At 40.6% G+C, this 22,479-nt stretch overlaps 1 protein-coding gene across 4 annotated transcripts in view; it reads right to left on the minus strand.

The window, feature by feature from the left end:
• Nucleotides 1–22,479, minus strand: part of arhgef28a (Rho guanine nucleotide exchange factor (GEF) 28a) — an 83,155-nt gene that overhangs the window by 34,564 nt on the left and 26,112 nt on the right. The window contains exons 6-18 of one of the 4 annotated variants that reach the window (XM_041810375.1): nt 22,238–22,427; nt 20,948–21,014; nt 18,337–18,383; nt 16,776–16,848; nt 10,729–10,835; nt 8,041–8,312; nt 7,754–7,931; nt 7,528–7,639; nt 6,899–6,985; nt 5,760–5,802; nt 3,558–3,662; nt 2,837–2,960; nt 2,169–2,304 (exon numbers count right to left, since the gene is read on the minus strand). In XM_041810375.1, the coding sequence (XP_041666309.1) occupies nt 2,169–2,304; nt 2,837–2,960; nt 3,558–3,662; nt 5,760–5,802; nt 6,899–6,985; nt 7,528–7,639; nt 7,754–7,931; nt 8,041–8,312; nt 10,729–10,835; nt 16,776–16,848; nt 18,337–18,383; nt 20,948–21,014; nt 22,238–22,427 (1,541 nt within the window). The remainder of the gene's footprint in view (nt 1–2,168; nt 2,305–2,836; nt 2,961–3,557; nt 3,663–5,759; nt 5,803–6,898; nt 6,986–7,527; nt 7,640–7,753; nt 7,932–8,040; nt 8,313–10,728; nt 10,836–16,775; nt 16,849–18,336; nt 18,384–20,947; nt 21,015–22,237; nt 22,428–22,479) is intronic. The other 3 variants (XM_041810376.1, XM_041810377.1, XM_041810378.1) reach the window with 3 other exon arrangements.

Consider the following 22,479-nt stretch of genomic DNA (forward strand, 5'->3'; position numbering starts at 1 on the left):
TGAGTTTACTCTCTATACCATCTCAATTTAGTCATAAAAAAGTTTTTAAATGAATTGTTCTTGTCAAAATGTTTGTTTACAGAACTAACACAGCAGCACCACCTAGTGTCAAAGCTAAGAACTTTTTTTTTTCATTATTTAAATGTATTCAACCAGGAAAACCTCACTGAGATTAAGAATCTCATTCACGAGAGTATCTCGGCCAAGACATGCAGCGGCACAAACAACAAAGACATAAAAATAGAGCAGTTACAATCACAAATCAACCAATCCTCAGTCACAAAGCAGAAAGTCATCAGTCAAAACATCCAAAACCTGAATCATCTTCCTCTGATGCCCTTAATCTACCTGTAAAAAGATTTAGAGACCAGCTTCTCAAGACAGATTCCAGACTGTAGTTCCTGTAACTCCTTTAACACATTTCAGTACTTTGAGAACAGATAGCAAAATTAAGTCTTGCAACTGAGTCAGGTAGTGAAGACTGTAGCTGCTAGAGCTTTCCATCCATCCATCCATGTTCTTTCACTTATCCGCGTAGCAGGCTAAACAAATCCACCCAGATGCCCCTTTCCCCAGCAACACTTTCCAACTCCTGCTGGGGGATCCTGAGGTGTTCCCAGCCCAGACAGGATGTGTAATCCCTCCAGCACATTCTGGGTATTCCCCGAGGTCTCTCCCAGCCAGACGTGCTTGGAAAATCTCTATGGGGAGGCCACCAGGAGGCATCCTTATCAGATGCCAGAACCACCTAAAATGGCTCCTTTCAATGCGAAGGAGCAGCGGCTCTACTCCTAGCTCCCTCCGGATGTCTGAAATCTCTAAGGCTGAGCCCAGCGCCCCTCCAGAGGAAACTAACTTCAGACACTTGCATCCTCGATCTCATCTAGTCATCATGGCTAGAACTTTTCACATGAATAAAATCATTCAAGTATGATGAAACCTGATTTAGTAAAGCCTTATAAATAAGGATATGCCAATGATTTAGGCTACGTGTGGCCAAAGAAGGATAACCAACTCGATCACACAGATGAGTTACGGACTTATGATTCGTCAAAAACCTCATTGCTCCATGGCAAACAGCATCCAAAGATTTAAGGCATTGGGAAGATGCATGCATATATAAAACATCACCATAATTAATCAGGAGCATAGAAGTGGCAGCAACAATCGTTTTCTTTGAACCACAAAACAAAACAAGTCCAATTTCTTAAATTAAAACCAGTTGTAGCTTTAACTTCTATACAAGTTTGCAATAATTATCAATCAAAAACCCAAGGTATTTATAAGATGATGCTGACTCGGTCACATCATCCTGAGGCGTGGTGATAGAAGGAAGGTTCAGCTCCTCTTCTTTGAGTTTGAAAACATGATGAGTTTTCTTTTGTGACTATCTAAGATCACATTTAACTCATGCAGAGTGTCCTGTGCAATATCACAGCGACAGAGAGATGACGCTGCTTAGGAACGGAGCAATAAATGACAGCGACGTCTGCATAGAAATGAAACTTTGCAATGAAGTCCAGCACAAGCTTCATATCCTAATGTAGGTCATATTTTGTTACATTTTAAATTTTCTGCAGGTGAGTTAAAAAGAAAACAAGGTGGCATTTTGCCCATGGAGCATACTTTGCTCACCCTTGGAAGATTAAAATGTTAAATCAATTGAAACCATCCTAAGGTCAGTGCAAGATCATCCAGTGTGTAGTCAGTCTGAGTGTGCCTGACACTGAGGGCTTACAAAAGACACCTAATTTTCCTCATTTTTTGTCTCCTAACATAAGTTTCAATTCACCTTTTTGAGGAATTGGGTCATTACAGCTGTCTCTAACATGTTAATCATTAGCTCAAACCCTTAAAACACTGCTGTTGGAATAATCTCTGAGGCTCTTTCTCATTTACATGAGTGATGTTTAAATCTGCTTCCTTATGTATGATATAGATATGCTTTGGAGTCTTGAACTGCCCAGTACTGCATCACTTTTACATGCTGCATCCTGTTTACTGTGCTCTCTGTGTCATCCACCAGTCTAAGGCCACTTTTTTGAACAGCTAGTTCCCACTAAAAGTATTGTAATATTCATTTTGTCAGCTTGATTTTAAATGTCCAGATTTGTGTTGATTTTAGAGGTATCTTTACATCCCACAGATTAAAGGCCCTTCCTCCTTACCAGAGCAGTGCAGCAGTTCCTTTCCAGACGCCGGTTTGTCACACACCACGCACACGGTCGGGCCCAAACAGGCTCCTGTGTTGAAGCGATGTCCATTCAGCTGCCGGTCCTTGGCCTCTCGGTCCTTCCCCTTCCCCTTGGAAAACCATGTCAGAGACATAGGTGTTAATAAGGAGGCCATGCAGACAGAGAAACAGCCAAACAGGAGTTAACTCATGCCTACATAAACCAGGGTTAGCATTATGTCTAAGCAGAGTACAGTCATGGATGTAAGCGTCTAGAAGGAATCCCCGCCTTCATCTAAACCGTCAGGAAGTCCACTGACGAGGAAATGGAGCGCAGCGTAAACAACAGATGCAGGTCGGGGAGGGCTTCCAGTCGGCGTGCTGACTCAACAACTGGATTAATCATTAAAAGGAAAGAAGCTGGACACTATGTTTGGTCTGACGCTCTGTCCTTGTGCTTTTCCCAGAAATGTTTCCTGGTTTGTTCTCCCACAGAGCAGAAGCCCAGACTCACATAGTCCAGTCCTCAGTCTTAATCTAAGATTGTGACCTTTACAAAAACATCCTTTTATTCTTTGAATATCAGCTCATTCATTCCTGTCTCAATGCTTTATGTAATGTCTGCTGGGTGTAGCAGCAGAGGCGTGGACCGTCTGTGTTTACCTTGGTTTTATTACGTGTGCTGGACATCCTGCTCTTGAGAAAACTGAAGGTGCGAATCACTTTGTATTTCTCCGACTCCACCTTTGTCGGGATGTTGTATTTATCCAGCTCCTCCTCTTCAATCCTGCAGGATGATGAGAATCACATCAGTTAGAGTCCTTGTTTCTGCATTTTATCACTTATGATGGTTAAAATGTTAGGGGGAGACAATCTGTTAGACAAAAATGTGCTTTTGTTCTCTGCAACTGTGAGCTGTGAAGGAAAAAAAAAATTAGCAGATTTGTTAGAAGGATGGATCCATGCAGAACAAGGATGACAAACTGGGTGTGCATTGTTAAAACAAGGTTAATTATCATTCTGGTGTAAGAAGAGGAAGAGGGGAATGAAAGGAGGAGTCAGAAGAGGAAGAGAGGAGAAAGAAAAGGAAAATTACAGAAAAAGGTGGGAATAAAAAGATGAGAAAAGACAAATGGGAGCAAAGGAAAGAAAGAAAAAAAATAAGAAAAAAGAAAGAGATGGAGGATCAGAACAGAAATTAGTCAGAAGGAGAGACAAGAAAAGGAAATAAGGAGACTAGGAAAAAGGACATCAAACGAGGACATGAGAAGGCATAGCGTCGTGGTCAGGCGTTAGACGTGCTGTAGGTTTTCATTAGGGTTAGTTTTAGTTGACGTGGACGGTTTTAGATGCCGGACACGGACTCTAACCGCCTCAAACATACTCTTTGAGAAACTCTGACAGCGTGAGATGTTGGAGCGACTCGGTCAGCTCCATGCCGCCCTCGTCATCATCGGCTGACTGGACTCGCCTACGGAAATTAACATCTCTGCAGAGAGTCACCCAAAAACAAAACAGACAAACGTTGGCATTTTTAACACTGATGAGAAGATGCAAAGGATAAGAAGACACCCTGTTATTTGGTATTAAAAACACTAACCTGGTTATTTGTTGCATTTACATCAAAATAGAACAATAAAGGAAGAATACCACGACTTTTATCCCTACTTACAACTGCTATCTTCTACAAATCTCCATAAGATTCCATATTAAACTGTTCATTTTCACAGCAGAAATAAAGGTGTTTATAGCCAGGCTAGGGGTTGGTGATATGGAAAAAAAATCATATCACAATTCATTTTATGGCAAACTCAATTTTTTCACAAATATGTAAGTCAATAACCAGAAAAAACATCCTTTTTCTCTGTATAATTTTTCAAATACTGTGTCATCAAGTCAGGGTTTTCCCTAAATGTTTGTTGCACACTGCATCGTATAAGACAGTTAGAAAGGACTAAGTCTTAAGTTTCACTTTGATTGCAGTGTGAGTCACCACTGCATCGGGAAGCAGAAGGGGAGGGGGAGAGGGAGCAAAGAGCTTGAAGTAAGAAAGCAGATTCTACAATAGAACAGCGTCAGCAGATCCCCGATATATTCTATTTCTTCAAGATCTGAGATTGTCCTATCACACATCCCTAAGCCAGGCATAAAATCAGTTTTGGTCGACAGCTTAATAGCTCAATTAATAGCTTGATAGCTGTGGCAAGAGATCTTGAAACAAGAGGTCTTGAGACAAGAGGTCTCCAGGCTGCAGCCATACATTCTTGCTAGCACTGGAAAGAAGATTAAAAGTTTTGTCAAACCAAGGTTATACTCTCCTTTATATTATAAACCCATGGCCCAAAGATGAGAAAAATAAAGGTCATTTTTAATTGGAGGCTTTCACATTACACTGGATCAAACGAGTCCAACCATCTGGATAATGTGAAGCACTTGTACGTTTTTTTAACCTGACACGCCAGATGGATTTGTTTCACACATCCATCTGGGAAAGCTTCATTAGGAAACATCTGAGAAAAGGCAGAGGATTTGAAAAAAACTCAGAGTGTGATTGGATGAACATTCTGTCTATCACATCTCTACGGGCCAATCAGAGCAACAAAACACGTGACGTAGCAGCTATTGAGCTGCGCGTGCACAGCTACTAGGGAACAACGCGAAACATGGCGACTACAGACATGTAAGTACTCGACTTTCGTCGTTTTTGAAAAGAAAACAACTCACTGCTGTTCTTTGTTCTTCTTTTAAGAAGAACTGTTGTCAAGTTCTAATAAAACTGGCGCTTTAGCAGCATCCATGCTAATGTCTTCCTCCATAACTGCACCAGCTCTAGCTGCTGCCAACGTGTCAACGTCACGACTCTGCTGCGCCTGAAAGTGCTGCCCCTCGTCGCTGATTGGTCCTGTCACTTTCTAATTGGGCCCAAACGTTTCAGATGGATGCTTAACAAGATGGATTCCCCCGTGAAAAACAAGGAAACGGGCGTGTTGTATCTGCTTTGCAAGGTTAACGTTTTTTGGCACTGTCGTCCCAAATGGTGACGAAGAAGAAAAGAACATGAAGAGGAAGATGAAATGGCTCATCTTTTGGCCAAACAATGGAGCAGCACCAAATTTATGCTGTCTTTGGATTTCTGCGTTTGCTCTGGTATTCATATAAAAATACATGATGAGCAGCAAGCTGTCCAGCATGTTATTCTTTACATGACATGAATAAATCAGTACTGAAGGCGAGTCAAAATAAGAGTGAGAGACAACGGCATGTTGCCATGGTTACTGAGACACTGAGCTAGGCAATAACATGTATTTGAATGTATTAAATAACATATATATCCACAAATAATATGTCACTTCCTGCCTTTGGTTCACAAGTTGGCTTTCACACCACAAAGAAAGTGCACCACAACCCGCTTGGAAGCAAACAGAGACTCCCGTTTTTAAGCAGAGCAGAGTTTACTGCACACCAGAGTTTACTCTGAGCTTTCAAACCACTCCAAACAAACCAGAATATCCATGGAAAACAAAATTGCATCTGGTAACCCAAATATTACTCTCATTACTCATTAGATAGTTCATGATATTTTTACCTTTTTTCATGAGACTGCTCTGACATAGTCGGGGTTCTTTGCTCTGTGAACAAAAAGAAGAAGAAAAGATTTTAAAAACTTAAATGATGGATTAAACTTTAAAGACTAAAAAGTTGGGATGCAAAATATTATTGGCAGGATATCAGCATTTGCGGATATTAGCTTATAAAGTTAGAAGTTGGCACCAGAAAATCAGAAAATGTTGTCCTATATTTATACTGTATATCAGCAGTAAAATTCAAAGACAGGCTTTATATATCTGCAAATGTCACACTGTAGCATCAGGTTTAGGTGGTTGCTTAGGGTGCTACACACTCAAGGAGGCCCATCAGTATCAATAAACATTTTAGAATGAAGCCTCAAACGTGAAACTACCAGACTGATGTCCTCTCAGCTCGAGTTGACTCAGCCTCTCTTTGCACAGGAAAAACATTGTGTTCTTTACAGCACAAAAGGTGTGCATATAATGGTTTTAAGTAAAATGAGTTTGGAAATATGTGCTTATTGTGTAACAGCAAAATTCCAATATTGTGCATCCCTACTTTCAGATGCTGCATCAGATTAAAAATAAGCAAAAAAATTAAATGATTAACACCAAAAATAAAGTCAGCCAAAGCCCCTCCTAAAACATTCAATACTTAGCATTAAAATTGGTAAACTTACACTTAACTCTGAACTGATTACAAGGAATATAATTGTTTTACATGTTTTTGGCATAGAGAAGCTTGTCAGATTGCATTTGCATGCCTGAGCAGCCCTTTGTCACTGAACAGGTTCACATGAAAGAATCTGAGTACGATATGCAAATGAAGAGAGACAAAACAGTACGAATAAAAGCTGCAGCACAGACGGTTATCAAATACAGACCCCACAGAGACATGTCATACATCGTACATCACAGAGAATATGGATTCATCTTGCACTCTTTGGGAAGTCCAGATTGCAGTGAGCCTGTGATGATTGGGAAAGCTATCCACATACATGCAGACACACCACAAAAGAAGGTTTTCACAGCCTAACAATTCCTCTGTGAAGCTCCATCTCCCCTTAACACAAGCACAGAGAAGCAGAGACACTGACAGCAGTGTTTGAGCCATGCTCGGCCTGCAGGGCGACGGCTGCAGGCGTCCAGTACTTACTGCCCGGGTGGAGCAGAGACAGAGATTTAGACAGAGAGAGGGCCTGAAGGAGAGATCGGCTGTGGCTGACGCTGTGGAGAACGGCATCTACGGAGCACAGTGGACACAGCGCTGCTCACACTACCACCAGAAATCATTAGCCTTACATTTACGCCTATATAAGACCCTGACACATCCAGGAGACGCTCCAATAAAAACAAAACAAACCCTTTCCTGCTACATCTTTTTTAAATTAACTATCAGATTAGCCTACCAGGTTGGCTCCCTGTCTTAAAGCTAAGCTACGTAACTTACCTGCAGTCTCCATACAAACAAGACAGAGGCTTTAATTTTCCAAGAACAAAAATGGGCTTTTTGCTTGTCAAGGCAACAAACTATCTCTTGAAAAGCATATATTTATTGTGAACTGTAAAGGTGCTAACCCAGACTTTTCTGACTGGCGGCAGTTTATCCTATCAGTGAGTCCACACATCATTAAAAGTGAGGTCAAACTAAAAGAGCTTGCAGTAAGCTTGCCAAACTTCCTTTTTAATGACACAACACACAAATAGTTAGTAAGTTGAAACATTAGTAACATGTTAGACTACATTTTAACAGAAAAAGGAAGAAAATAGTTCGAATTTACTGACCAGAGCTGATATCTGCAGCGTGGTTTTCCCGGTTCAAGCGAGAAGGACGTAAACCGATTTTGGGTGAGGAGTATGAATATGAACGCAGCCGGATTCCCAGGTCACCCATATCCTACGCGGGGACAAAAAAAGCTTTAAAAGGAAGCCTTTATGCAACATTTCCCATGAAATAAGAAGAAGTGAAAGCATTTGACAAAAGTGTGAGAAATTGAAGTGGTTTTCTTACTTTTGTGGGGGTTTCACTTGCTGAGGAGGCAGACTGAGTACGAGTGCATGCTAGATTAGGAGAGGGTCGACAGGTTTCGCTTTTGTCGTCACTATTATCGACATGCGACGAGACTGGTGGGAGCAGAGGCTTTGGTTCAGGGCTTTCCTCCTCGCTGTCCAGCTCCAGAGCAACTAGACTGGAAAAGGAGAAATAAAGGACTAGATAAACACAAAGGCACAAGAGAAACAAGCTTTCTTCTGACAGGGGAAGATATGAAAAAAAACATTGTAATTTCTCTTTATTACCTGAGGTCACAGGAGTCCATGGTCAGATTTTCTCTCTGATTGAGCGGCTCAGAGAAAAGGGGACGGTTCAGTCTGGCGAGCGCCTGGTCAGCAGGTGAGAGCAGGAGAGACTCGGGTAAATATGGAGGCTGGAAATCCTCTGAATGTGGCGGAGGAGTGTCCGTGGCAGGATGTAGATCTTCTGAGTCCACAGTGTCCCATAAAACACCGTCAGTCCCCGTGCTGTCACTCGTCACTCCACCGATGCTGAATTTGATGTCTACATCTTCCGGCTGAAAATAACAACACAAGACACAAGAAGAAGAGCAATGAATTGAAAGGAATGGTATTATGTTACTCCAAAATATACGGATGATACTGAAAGTGGAGGAGGAGGGCAGATCACTCAGTAGAAAGTGGGTTAGTTGGAAGGCTTCATAAGACGGTACCTAAAATTGTAATAGACTGTCTATTAAGACTGATGGAGGGCCAACTATCTGGAGGTGATATTAAAACATTCAGACCTTCATCCCCTGAATGACTGTAGTATTCATCAGTCTCATGTTATGTCATTCTAATGGCGGGCCAGAATGGCTTCTTACTGCAGTACAATATAGAGAAGCTAATTGTCTCGGTTGCAACCAGCATTATATGTTGAATTTCATATCTGCTTTTTGCAGATGATGCGGTTCTTTTGCGGGGAACCTCCAGCAGGCATTGGAGTGGTTTGTTGCTTAGTGCAAAGTAGTTAGAATGAGGGTCAAGTCTGAAGCTATGGCTCTCTACCAGAAAACGGTGGACTGCTCCCTCCAGGTGGGGATAAAGCTTTAGCACTGCATCGGTTTTACTAGAACTGGACCAAGTTTCTGTATGAAATACAGAATAAAAACAACACTATAAACATTTCATGTTGGGCAACATGTTTTCGCTCTTCTGCTGACCGAAAATGGGACAGGGGAAAGGGTTACTTGTGCGAATGCTTGAATACAATGGCTGCTAGTGAAGTGATTAGTTCAGAATTAGCCACAGTGGCACTTTGTCAGAACTGAATTTATTTAATTTATTTCCATGACAGAAAAGGTGTTTCTGCTCTTCTGCAGACCGGCTTCAGCGTGAGTTGTGGGAGTTACAGGGAAAGGGTTAGTCATTGTATACAATGGCTGCTAGTGGAGTGATTGGCTTAGACTTAGCCACAGCAGCGGTTTTGTCAGAACTCAACAATGTGTCCATTAAAACAAGGGCTGAGAGCAACACTGAAAGCTTTCATGTGACAGAAACAGCTCTATTCCCGCTCTGCTTCAGCATAGGTTTGTGATCATTGCGGTGGGGTTATCCGGTGTATCCAGGGGCTGCTGCTGCTGTAGTCGTTAGCTTGAATGTGGCTGAAGGAAAATAGCAGTTTAATCAGTAGTGAACCATATTCCTTTTTAAAACCAGAGCAGAGAGCCACACCAAAAGCTTGTCTTGGCAGAGAAGATGTTTTTGCAAGTCTCCTGCCCGGCCTTGGCACCAATTTTAGATGAACCTCGGTAGCTAGATAAAGCAGCTGCACCCTGCACAAGAGTAGCGCATGCACGAAATGAAATTTATAGCTCTTATTGGCCTGTCGTGAATGTTAAAGACAGAATGTTCCTCCAATCACCTTTTTCTGAAAAGTCTTGCCCTTCCCAAACGCTTTCTATGGGATTTTTCCCGGATGAATGTCAAATATATTCATGCAGTGGATATGAGTCGATCAGTGTGTCAGGTTAGCTGTTTCCTGCCGACAGGGATTTGTGTTTTAAACTTTTAGGGTCCTTCAATTCTCAACCCACAGACATAAGGGACAGCACAATTACACACCTCAAAAAACTAATCACTCTGCCAGAACACATGATTCAGTCTGGCATATCAACAGGCCTCCCAGAAAGCTGCCATATACTAGGTATAGTGGCTAAATCTTAAAACCACTGAAGGCTACATAGACGGACTACTTCACTGATTGACGCGCTCACCATGCACAGTCCAATATCCTCGGAACGGAAGACTTATTTGTAATCCAACAATGGTCCTGCGATGCTCTTCACACGCAAGATTCCAATAAATCCAAAAATTCCCATTGAAAGATTCACAGTTATCACTCTGTTTCCTGGCGTGGCGGTCAAAAAACTGTATGTGCTCCTCCGTCTAGCAACACCTGACACCTCAATGAAGGCTCCAACCTTAAAGTGATCCACCTGTACCCAACGGTGACACCTTCTAGACAGATCTGTGAATTACACCTTATGGCCTCTCAGTATGGCTCCTGCACTAGGTTTTAACTTGGTCTTGTTCTGAGGGGTTCTGTTTTAGTTAGTTAGATGCTAGGAAGAGAAATCGTGTCGTGATTGGCAGCTCTGTTGAAAAGTGGCTCCTTACAGCATTCTTACCTGGATTAGCAAAGAGGAGGAACGGTGAGAGAAGACACAATGGAAACTAACAATAAGGTCATTGAACTTTCCATAACCGTGAGTGTCTGCTTTAAAACAACACAGGAATCTGCTCTGCTGTGGATGGAAACCACCGAAGGAAACGCTGACGTTTTAATGTTGAGTGTAATAAGTGCTGCTGTTAACACTGTGAACAGTATGAATGTCTAAATTCTGGTGTGAGGATCATATGGCTCATTAAAAAGCACAATATAAACAATAAAGAAATGATTCTAGGGTTAAAATGATAATAAAGTATTACCTGAGTGATCGTCTCCTCGCTGCTGTTGATCATGGAGAGCTGAAGGTCTGAAGCTTGCTGGTTGAACTGGTCCTCAACTCTACTGGATGGCATGGATGTCCCATTTACTGTGATAAACACCCAACATAAGATCAGTTTAACTTTATAATAGTATGCAATAATGAAAGCAGACTACTTCTCTTGTCTCCCTTCCCCTTCCAAGTCCAGATAATATTACCATCAGTGTTTACAAGGAAGATGAATGATCGATCATCACAAATCAGAAAAACAAACATCAGCCAGGTGTGCAGCTCATAACAGAAACCAGATCTCAGCATAGTGTGACATAACCTGATACCTTCGCCAAATAAAAACTCCTTTCAAAATAGAGTCTGATAAGTCTTAAGTGGGATCAACACTCACTGATGTTTGATCGCTTAAATGTCACAGGATTAAAGAAGAGAAAGGGAAATGTGATGACCCTGAATATCTACCTGCTGTTTGTCTTTTACAGGTTTGTTTTCATAGAAACCTCCAGATTTAATGTTTACCAGCATCAGCAAAAGGTGTTTGTAAGAAAATGGATTACTGATTTGTGTTGGGTTAAAGTCTGTTATTTACCTCCCCTGGTGAATAATAATTTTCACTGCCCTGTTTTTATGATGCTGAGAGCGTAGACCTGGACGTTTAGCACTAACATGTTCAGTTCTGAAGCTCCCCTCCCCTTCTTTCATAACCTCAACTCAAAAATGTACTTCTATTCAGGGCTTCAGTAAATGTTTCCAGTACATGCCTAATCATAACACCAGCTCTGGTGTGATTACATATCAACTAAAGTGGTGGAAAATGAGCTCTCCTGATGAGGAGCCATTTTCATTGCTCCCTGTTGCACTTTCCTCCCAGACTTTGAAGTCTGGCCCAGCTGTGCCTGTGCTAATGTAAAGGAAATCCTGGGCATCACAGAGGCATTTCCTCCCTGCTGCTCTCACACAGAGAGGACAATTCTGTACAGAGCTTAAACGCACAAGGTAGAACTCCTATATCCCACATATCTGTCCTTTTTTGTCTTTTTTTTGGTGTCTGTTCACATAAATTTAATATGAAGCTTTAAAAAAAACAGACACAGAAAAATCAAATCAGTGAAATTCAAAGGATGACGGCAGATTTCTGCAGTAGTAGACTAATAACGCCGAGTAAGGTCACCACCACATCAAACTTTTTAAATTCAGAATGAAACTAGCAAAAACCTAACAATTTTTAGATACCATACCAGAAGAATAAAAGTTCTGCACATGCAATACTGGGTAAGTTGTTGCTTTCAAACAGCAAAACTTGCAGCCAGTCTTCTGAGCACTATAGCCTTTTCTTGTGGGCACTAGGGATGTGTGCAATTAAACAGTTAAATTCATTAATCAAATTAGCTGGTGCAAGATTTACGAGTCAGTTAGACTAATTGCCTAAAATTTGTATGAAGACAGGCTTAAAATACTGATCTATAAATGCTCTTTTAAACTGTGATAAACCTCCCGCCACTAGAGGCTGCTGTAGCCTCAGTTAGTGGTCGCTGCCTTCCTGTCTAAGCGTTCCTCCTGCACTTCACCTGATGTAAATATGAGAAGCTTGGCAGTTAGCGTGTAGTAGGAACAGTGCAGTATGCCAGATTTTTAAGTAAAAATGGAAATACAGTGGTATGTAGACTGCTGAGGGTTGAACTCAACCGAAGTCAAAAGGCCACATATCAAAGGACGATATTAATCTGCAAAGAGGAGCGAAAGCTGAGCTAGCTGCTAATGTTAGCAGGTGTGATGTAGCCTGATATACTCTGTAAAGTGTGGCTAACACCGTGATCCTGTGATTTTTATTTCTTTGGACTAGTCGGTTAAACGCAGTTTAAATGAGCGTTCAGCCAAATGGGGAAAAAGACACATAGGAACATCCTTACTGGGCACCTGCTCCTCCCACTGAGCTACACTGGCTCTCAATAGCGTGTTTTTCTATTTCCTTTTTCCCAAACACCGCTGGCTGTCAAACCCACAAACCTATATGACTGAGGACGTTTTACCTTTTCAGCTCTCTGGCTCATTAGATTGCATGCTGTAGTTCCCTCAGCTCTTCACTTGAATTAAAGTGAGAGCTGTTTTGATTTTATTTTAGTCATTCTTTTCATAATAATTCAGCTGTTCTGTTAGCTTGTGCTAAGTGCCAAATTACTGATTTCCCATCCCCAGAATTCTCAAAATGACTTCTTTTACACTCTGGGCAATATTCATATTCATATTCTATATTATATTATGTTCTTTTGTGAATAAAATATGAATCAATGAGATTTCAACTGCATTTTGTTTTTTATTCACATTTTACACACTGCCCCAACTTTTTTGGAACTAGGGTTGTATTTGAATTTCCCTGTTTTCAAGTTTATATCATAAGCCAGTAGAACCCCATGACTTTCTCTACCAATCAGCAGAGATCAGTCTACATCACACTTAGTGCTACCACAGCAAACAAACAATCAGCAGTGACCCAGGGCGTATCAAACTTCCTGTTTCCTTCAGAACTCTCGAAGTACAGTTTAACATCCCTCCCCAGTCCTACAGCAAAGTCTGTAACATCATAACTACCCATGGTAAGATGGTGAAACTCACACAATAGCACGGTGATCAGTGGTGCTAAATGTCAAGATAGTTGTCGTCTGCAACTTTAGCGAGAAAATAGAGGTACCATACTTGACCATATGCTCTTTTAGGGTGATGTTTTTGGTCAGTTGTACAACCTTGTAACAAGTTTATCATACTTAAATGGCATTTATCAGTTTTCTTACTGCCGAAATCCTCTGGTAATTTAATATTTGTGACCTCTTGGGAGTTTTCTGAAGGAATATGAGGATAAATAAGAGGCACCACCATTACTTATACAACAGCCAAAAGCCTGTCACATCTAACTTTTCAAAAGAGCTCCAAAGTTTGCAGAGAAACAGAAAAATCTACTGCCTGCTTTAGAGAAAAACATCAAGATAAATATCTTACTCGTCATTACTGAAGAAGTCTTATATATACCCATAAAAAAGTCAACTTTTATAGATACCATGTTTGCAGGCTCCATTCAGCAGTCTCTACAAAGTTTACAACAAACTCTTCATTCTTCACAACAACATGCAGGAAATTAGCATTCACCGTAACCACGGCAACACCTTAAGCTTCCTCCTTTAAAGTCTTTACAAGCCAGGATGTGTTTAAACATTCTGAGCTCTGACAAGCTTAATGGAAACGTGAAGTTTAAGAGAACTGAAGGTTAATGCAGCTAAAATGTCAGCTTTTGTAAACCTATGACATCGGAGCTTGTTAACATTCCCCCTCCTCTCAACTAATCACGGAGATCCACTGTCCCGTCAAAGAGGTAGTCAGAGGAGGGGGGGCAGAGGGGATGGCAGCGCAGAGCGACAGCCCAGAAGAGGGGGGAGGCATCTCCCAGCTCAGACAGACAAAGTTTTAGAGTGGGACCAGCCTGACCCCATTCCTGTCTTTGTCCCAGTGACACGGCAGATTCCTGGACGATCACACAGAGGCGTTGTGGACAGAGACGCTCTGATAGGAATGTTTCCTGCATGATGCTGTCTCTTAGACCTAGATATGATTGTTGGCTGATAAAGAGCCCCCCTTTAGGACCACTACTATAAAAAAAGACATAATCACTTTTTAGTAACTGTATGATGTGCTGGACAACCATCACTATTACTGTTTCCCCCCCACCATGGAAACAAGATAAATTATTGATTTATGGCACTCATTTTGTCCATAGGTTTTGTCACATGTGGTACAGCATGTGCTCCAACCCTCCCACCAAAAGAGCTCTCACTTTAATTTAAGTGAGGAGCAGAGGGAGTCATGGCGGTTGGTTTGGAAAGCCTTAGTGCTAAAGAAGATGACAGATAGGCAGCTGTTGGCTAACAAAAACACTAAAAACGAGACTTCTGGTGATGCAGGCACCTAGAATCTATGCTCTGTTGTAGCTTTGGCACAATATCCTGCAATATTAAATGTTTTTTTTTCTTCTCACAAGAAATTTTTTCTTGATTCTGGAGCATATCTGCAGGCAAATAAATTGGATGTAGCTATAGTATAGCGTCAGTTTTATCAGAACTGGGCTGACACAAGACCAAACGGCCACATTGAAAGCTTTTCGTTGCAGAGAAGATGGGTTTTTTTTTGCACTCCTCCCAACTGGCCTTGGCTTGATTTTTATCCAACAACAAGCTTAAGGCTATGGCAGCACTTGCCTCCCAAGGTTCAAAACGTAAATGATCTTAATATTGAGCATAGTAATCATAATTTATTTTTTCCATCATCAAGCAACCCTACTGTAAACTAATACCCATGAATGTGATTTAGGCCTTCCAAGATGGATATGCATTTTTACTTGGCAGAGAAGAATCTGCTCTAAAGATGCTCCCTGGGTTAGTCAAGCACCATGCTTTGACTTTAAAGGGAATGCATGGCTAGAAACCCCCATATGGATGGATACATGAATGACAATGTGTCATGAAAACAATGAAATTATTTCAGAAGCAATTATCCTTAGTAGCATGAATCTGAATATGAGGGTGCAACAGGCTTGAAGCTATAAAGGAGGAGGCTGGGGTGGAGGAGGTGAAGCTTTGCCAGCAGCAGCGTGGTGCATCAGCATTGATGCAAGCAGGGATTAGTGAGAAGTACATCATATTAAATGACTGCTGTATTGCAACTTCTGGGATTTGTAAATTGCAGCAGCCATATTGGGATTTAATCTTTTATCTAATTGCTCTGCCCTAATGTGATATGACCAACAGGTGGCCAATGATGACATTGGCCACATTTGAAATCCGACTGCCAACACCATGGGTCACTCCAAAATCCTCAGTTGTGATTGGCTATTTGCCTAGGCAGATCTAAGAGACTAAGTTATATTTTTGGGGTGCTTGGTATAATGGTTAAGTCACACACCATGTATGGAAGCTAGAATTCTCCAAGTGGTAATGTGGACCTGTAGCCCCTTTCCTGAATGCCACTCCACACTCCCTCTTTCTCTGATTTTCCTGACCATCTAAAACAATACAAGCAGAAGAGGAAGAAGGAGACAGCCCTGAGATCTTGTTCATCTGAGAAATGCTGAATGTTAAGTTAATAACTGCTACATAAGGAAGCCTGAACTGCTTCTGGAGCAGCCGTTCTGTTGCTGTATCTCTCTTGTGTTTTGAGCTGCTTGCTTGTGATTGATCCTGTTTGTTCCCTGTCATCAGCTGATTAGATCCCCAAGCCTCACCTATTTGTCTTGGCTTTGTCAGTTTGGAGTTAGTTTTTTATCCGAAGGCGGTCGCTATCCTGGATGTCATCTTTTGTTATTGTTTAGATTGAGGCCCCCTGGCTGTGAGATGTACATGCTGTGTTTAAACAGCAGTATTTGATCAGTGCATTAACTCCAGACTGATACTCGACGCCTTATTTAGGCTGCACTGGAGACAGGATTGTCAAACAACCACTGTAAAGTAAAGAGCAGCAACCTGCACAGCCTGATGACAGACTCAGCAGGATAACACATGTATTAAATCAAACAAAACAGGTCAGACAGAAGCTAATCCCTACCTGTGTATTGATTTCTAATGATGGGATCCAAACACAGCTCTGCGTATTGTTCTAGCAACACATCAGAAATCCTCTTAAAACCAGGGTATAACTCACGTCCCAGCAGCCTGCAGCCCAGTACAGCCATTAAAATGTTTCTATAACTAATTATTCTTTTATTACCTAAGCCACATAGAGCTTCAAACAAAAACAAGCAGAAGTCAATACATGACATGCTAAACTCCTCTTCTTCCCAAGAAAAGTTGATGACAGGACAACAACTCGACTATCAAGCAATGAAAGCCAGATGCTGACGTCTAAATGCCAAAATATTCAACTAAAAACAGCAGTTTGATGTGGGAAATTTGCTCTGTCTTATTGAGCAAGTAGGCTCAGTATTGTCCTTATGCAAGTAAATCCCAGCGGAATAAAAACAGACTGACAATGACATTAGAAGAAGAGACGACCCACCGGATAATGAGGACGGGTACTCTTCCTCTTCATCATCATCATCCAAAGACAGAACAAGCTGTTCTTCAAAAACCTTAAAAATAAAAAGATTAAAAAAAAAACATATAAATAAGTTTGTTTACTGTAATTACAAACAGATCCACAGGGTTTCATGGCAAAAGTCTGAGGATTGGGCAAGAAAACGAAAACATGATAGAAAAGGATGGTTTGGTTTTTATTGTGCAAGAAATGTTTAGCTACTTTAGGCAGAGGAAAGTCAAAATGGTGAGAAAGAAACTTCAGCATGTCAAGAAATAAGACAAAGTGCTGAGAAAAGAAGTAATGAAAAATGTAAATGAAAAAAGTCAAATGTCATGGATAAAAGTCTAAATGTATATAAAAAGGTTCAAATGTTGGGGATAAAGTCAATCTTTTAAGAACAAAAGGTTGAGAGAAGTTGAAATATTAAGAAACAAAAATATCGAAAAAGTCTAAAAATGAAAATATTTAAGTAATAGACTGAAAATGTTGAGAAAAAGGAAGTTTGTTATATTAAAAACAGCAAAGTCAGGAAAAGTAAAAATATCAGGATCAGGACAAAAGTCTAAATGTTAAGGAAGAGTCAAAAAGTCAAAGGAATATTTGAAATACTGAGAAACAAGATGCAAATAATAGTCATGGCAAAAGTTTAGAATAAATCACGGAAAAAAATGAAAACAAGTCCCCCCCCCAACAAAAGATAGAAAATGCAAGGGAAAAACAATAAATGGCAAAATATAAATAGATTGAAATATTAAAGAAATTGACAACATTTGAGAAAAATTCAAAAAATGTTGAAAAGAAAATGATGAGGAAAAAAGCCAAATGTTGAATGTATTGATATATATACTGATTTTTATAAATGGTTTCAAAAATCATGAAAACACTCAAAATGAAAAGAAAAAGTGCAAAGGTCAATAAGTGTCATACATGTAAGAACAAAAAAGTCAAAATGATTGGGAAAAAAAAATTAAGAAAAAAGGCAAAATACTGAGAAAAAAATATCATTGGGGGCAAAAAGCAAAATAGTGAATACTCATATAAAACTTTTAAAAAGTCAAGAAAAAATGCTCTAAATTAAAAATAAACTCTGAATATTTAACAATAAAAGGTCAAAATTATGTGAAAATAATTAAAATATTGAGGGGAAAAAGCCAAATAATAACAAAAAACTTTTTTAAGAAATCATGAAAAACTCAAAATATTAGGAAAAAGTCTAAATGTCAGTAAAATAGTCAAACATGCAACAAACAATGCAAAAAACAACTGACAAATTTGATCTAAACGTTGTGAAAAGCAAAATGATGATGACAAATTAAACTCTGAAATTGTGTTTCAACATTGTTTTCAACCTTTGACTTCTTTCTTAACATTTGAACTTAGAAGTACACGATGAGAAAATATTCTTCCTCTTGTTTTTCTTTCCCATGCCTGACCCTAAAACTCCTCTGTAGTTTCTGCATCAATCCTGACATGCAGCTCCATAAACATGAACAGAACCCACAGACTAACCTGAACTGTATGGATCTAAATGTTTACTCACGTTTTCCCCCAATGCAGGCGCCTCCACTCGGAGCTCCTCTCTGATCCCTGTGCAGAATAAAAATATTACATGTTGATGCATGTCACACTAGCGCTCTCCTCCTCCTCCTCCTCCTGAGGACGTTCAGCTCCTCTGGATGTGACTCCTCTGTCCAGGAAAGGGAAAAAAAACCTGGCAGAGGAGATGTTGTGCTCGTGCGAAGCAGCAGGTCCAGAGGAAGAGCACATACTCCCCGCTGTTCAGTTGTTATTTGGAGAGGATTAACGAGCGACTGCAGAAGCCGGGACGGGGTTAAGGTCAATACTGAGGTTCACTTCCTGCTTCTCTTTACGGGTCGATACTGCCGTCTACCGTCGCTATGGTTACTGGAAACAGAAGCTACAGGTTAAACGAGAGCTGCCTGGTGTTTGTGTGTTATTGTGGGGAGAGGCAGTGGCACAGGTCTCCCTCTGTGTGGCTGCATGCCAGTCTGAACATGTCACCTCAGGAAAAAACAACAATCTGGCCCTGAAGGTTTCACCGTACGCTCAGAGGAAGGACAAACACACGTGGGATGGAGAGGGAGCCTTTTATGGCTGTTGGAAGTGTTTTCTTAGGTTGCTGGTGATGGATGTATGAGGGTAGAAATATTTGCCTGAGTGGATCTGTGAAGGTTCTTTATGGACAGATTTATTAAAAGCCACAAACACAAACTATGAAGGAGCTGTTTGTCCATGCAGAAATACTGTGATGGCAAAACTGAGGCTGCAACTAATGACTGCTTTTAGTCCTGGGTATTAATCAGTTGTGAGCATAGAGAAAAAGAACAGCATTTGGCATTGATTATCTGTATCAGGGTTTCAAAAACATCCATGTGCTCACTGTGTCAGTGGCACCAGCTGTGCAACTATTCACTGTTGAGTAGAAAGGTTTTACAGCTGTAGAGATGATTTGTCGAAGTTTGCACATGTGAAAGATATTTTCCAGCTCGAGAAATATGTTTTTTCCTGAGATTTTAAGATGTATTTTCAACTTTTTCTTCATAAATGGCTCATAAGGTAAAATAATCTAGTGTATTTTTCTGCACATATCATGGCTAGATCTGTCAAATTGTGGCTGTTTCATCATCTGTGTGCATCGTATGTGTGACGTTTGTATTGGTGTTCAGCTGCTCGTGTTTCACAGTCGGTGAACCCATGTGAGAGCTATCCTGTGGCACATCAGGAGACACATGTAATCCACATGTTTAGCTGGAGTTTGGTACACGTGGTGAGTTACAATCAATCAAACACATCTGATTGCAAGATTTTTACTGAATTTTTGTTGCTAAATTCAGATGCAGGTCTGCAATTTACATGGGAAGGATAATGGTTCAAACATCTTGTGATGTATAAGACACATCTGAGAGTCATTAATAAACATCTACAAAGCAAACTGCACTAGAAACAACAGTTTCTCATTAGGAGAAACAGGCTGCATATTTAAAAACACTTGCAAAAGTCCAGAGCAAATACAGAAATACTCAGTCCATGACAGAACAGACTTGCCACAAGCTAGAAACCAAGCCATGAGGTCAGAGGAACTGCCTGCAGAGCTCAGAGACAGGTTTGTTAACAGGCACAGATCTGGGGAAGGCTACACAAATCTTCTGCTCTGGAGGTTCCTTAGAGCACAGTGGCCTCTATAATTCTCAAATGAAAGAAGTGTGGCTCAACCAGAACTCTTCACAGAGCTGGATTCCCAGCCAAACTAGCCAGACGGGAGAAAAGGGGGAGAAGGGACTCTCACGTGTTTTGCACTGAGGAGAGGCTTCCATCTTGCCACTCTGCCATAAACTCTAGATCAGTGGAGGGCTGCAGTGATGGTTGTCCTTCTGAAACTTTGTCCCTTCTCCACACAGGATCTCTGGAGCTCAGTCAGAGTGAACATCAGGTTCTTTGTCACCTCTCTTTCTAAGGCCCTTTTCCCCTGATTGCTCTGTCTGGCCTGGCAACCAGCTCTTAGAAGAGTCCTGGTTGTGCCAAACTTCTTCCAGTTGAGAATTATGGAGGCCTCTGTGCTCTTGAAAACTTTCAGTGAAGCAGACATTTTTATTGTAGCCCTCCCCAAATCTGTGCCTGTCAACAGTCCTGTCTCTGAGCTCTGCAGGCAGTTCCTTTGAACTCATGGCTTGGTTTTTGCTCTGATATCACTGTCAGCTGTGAGGCCTCTCATAGAGATGTGTGTGCCTATACATTTACAGTGTCGTTGCAAAGGGTCTGAATGCTTATGCCAATGTGACAATTCAGTTTTTCTTTTTCAATAAATTTGAAAAAAAGCTTCTGCCTTAAAAATCCCATATCTACCAATAGTCACCAACAGTCATTTTGTGTTCTTCTTTTGTATCACAGATATGTGGGATGATTATATAAATTACTTTTTGAGAAAAAAACATGCAGCTTTGTTTCTGCATGTTTTGTAGAGAATAAATTGTTGTATAAGTACCCATATTATTAAACATACACAATTTGCCATAACTCTGTGATAAACATTTATCAGTCAATAATATGCTGAATGTAATCTCAGTCCAGCTTTAACAAAAGGCAACTACCAACACCAGTTTCAAGTTCAGATTTGTATAAGATCATCTTACCTTCATCTCTCAGTAGGATCTCATCTTTGCATTTATCTTCCTTATTTTTAGTTTTGAGCTCATTGATCTAAAACAAAACAGATCTTATGTTAGCATGCAACACTATTAAAGCCTTGTTTATACTTCTGCAATTAATTCTACAGCCTACTGTAGATTCTACTTGCAATACACCCCCCCAACACATTTGCAATACAAATTGCAATACAATTTTTATGCCAGTTCCTGGTCCTGCTGTCACATTTCCTGTCTGTTCGTGTACAGGACACTATGGCAACAAAATCCTAATGGTTGTTGGGGCTGGTAAATTCTGAGCGGTAGCAGATTTTACAGCAGTTTTTACAAAAAAAAAATTAAGGAGATGGAGAGTGCAGGTGCTCAATCAATCCATTTTTTTCAATCCATCTGCACTCATTGCGGTCAGTCGGTGCAACTAAGTTGACCAGTCACAGCCTTTTCAATGCATAGTAGAGGCTGTCAGCTAAGTGCAAAAGCCTCTAAACAGAGTTCAAGGCTACCCAGGCCTACAGTTTATGTTGATGTAGATCTGATGCAGGTCACACACTCCTTATCATGCAAATTAACATGTTAGCACCATTAGCCTTTATATAATAAATATGCATGATTTATGAAAATGTTCACCCATCATACGGCTTAAAATGATTAAAAAAACAAACTAAAAAGACCAAAACCAGTGCTGGAACAAGACTTTAAACATGACTATTTCTGCAGTAAAATTTGACGTTTCAATAGGGTGCTAAATGGAATGTATTTTCTTTTGGTTCCAGCCTCTAGTGGACACTTGAAGAACTGCTTTTTTTTTTTTTTTGCACTCCAACATTAGTTTTATTTTTTAACACCAGATTATATCACTCAGTTGATAGAGTCACCCAATAAAATTTAGAAGAGAATCACCTTATCATAGCTAGAAGCAGAATATATATTCACTGTCAGTTTTATGTTCAAAGTGTCCTTAATACTGACGACTACCACTGCATACTGACTCATCTGTTCATTCCATGGTACTCCCTTGTCCCGTCTGATCTACAAGCTGTAAAAGCTCCACTTTTCACCATAATCTGTTACTCAAGTCTTATCTCACTGTCAGAGTTAAAGGGTGTGAGAGTCAAGGGCTCGAAGTTTACACAAGCCTGGACAAAACCGCTCAGACAGCCTTATCGCAACACCATCTACACAAAATGTCAAGGGGATATTTACCTACCATTAAGTTACTGTGTTTTATCTCAGAAGTGATAGCTTAAAAGGTAAAAGGTAAGGGTGGTTTGGACTCACCAGTTTCAGGATACTGAAGTCTCTGAGTCTCTCTCTCAGGATCATGATGCCATCCTGAGGACAGCTGTTGGATGAGTTTCTTACAGTCAGGGTCAGAGAGTTTGTCCTGGGATGGAACCTTAGCATGCAGGAGCTGTCAGAACAAATGCAATGCACCCCTGGGATGGGACAGACTGCAGGATCTGGAGAACTGAGGAAGAGAAATAAAAGTGAAGACAAACACAATTAGAGAGAAAGGCTAA

Source organism: Cheilinus undulatus, linkage group 17, assembly GCF_018320785.1.
Source record: "Cheilinus undulatus linkage group 17, ASM1832078v1, whole genome shotgun sequence".
NCBI classification, from domain to species: Eukaryota; Metazoa; Chordata; class Actinopteri; order Labriformes; family Labridae; genus Cheilinus; species Cheilinus undulatus.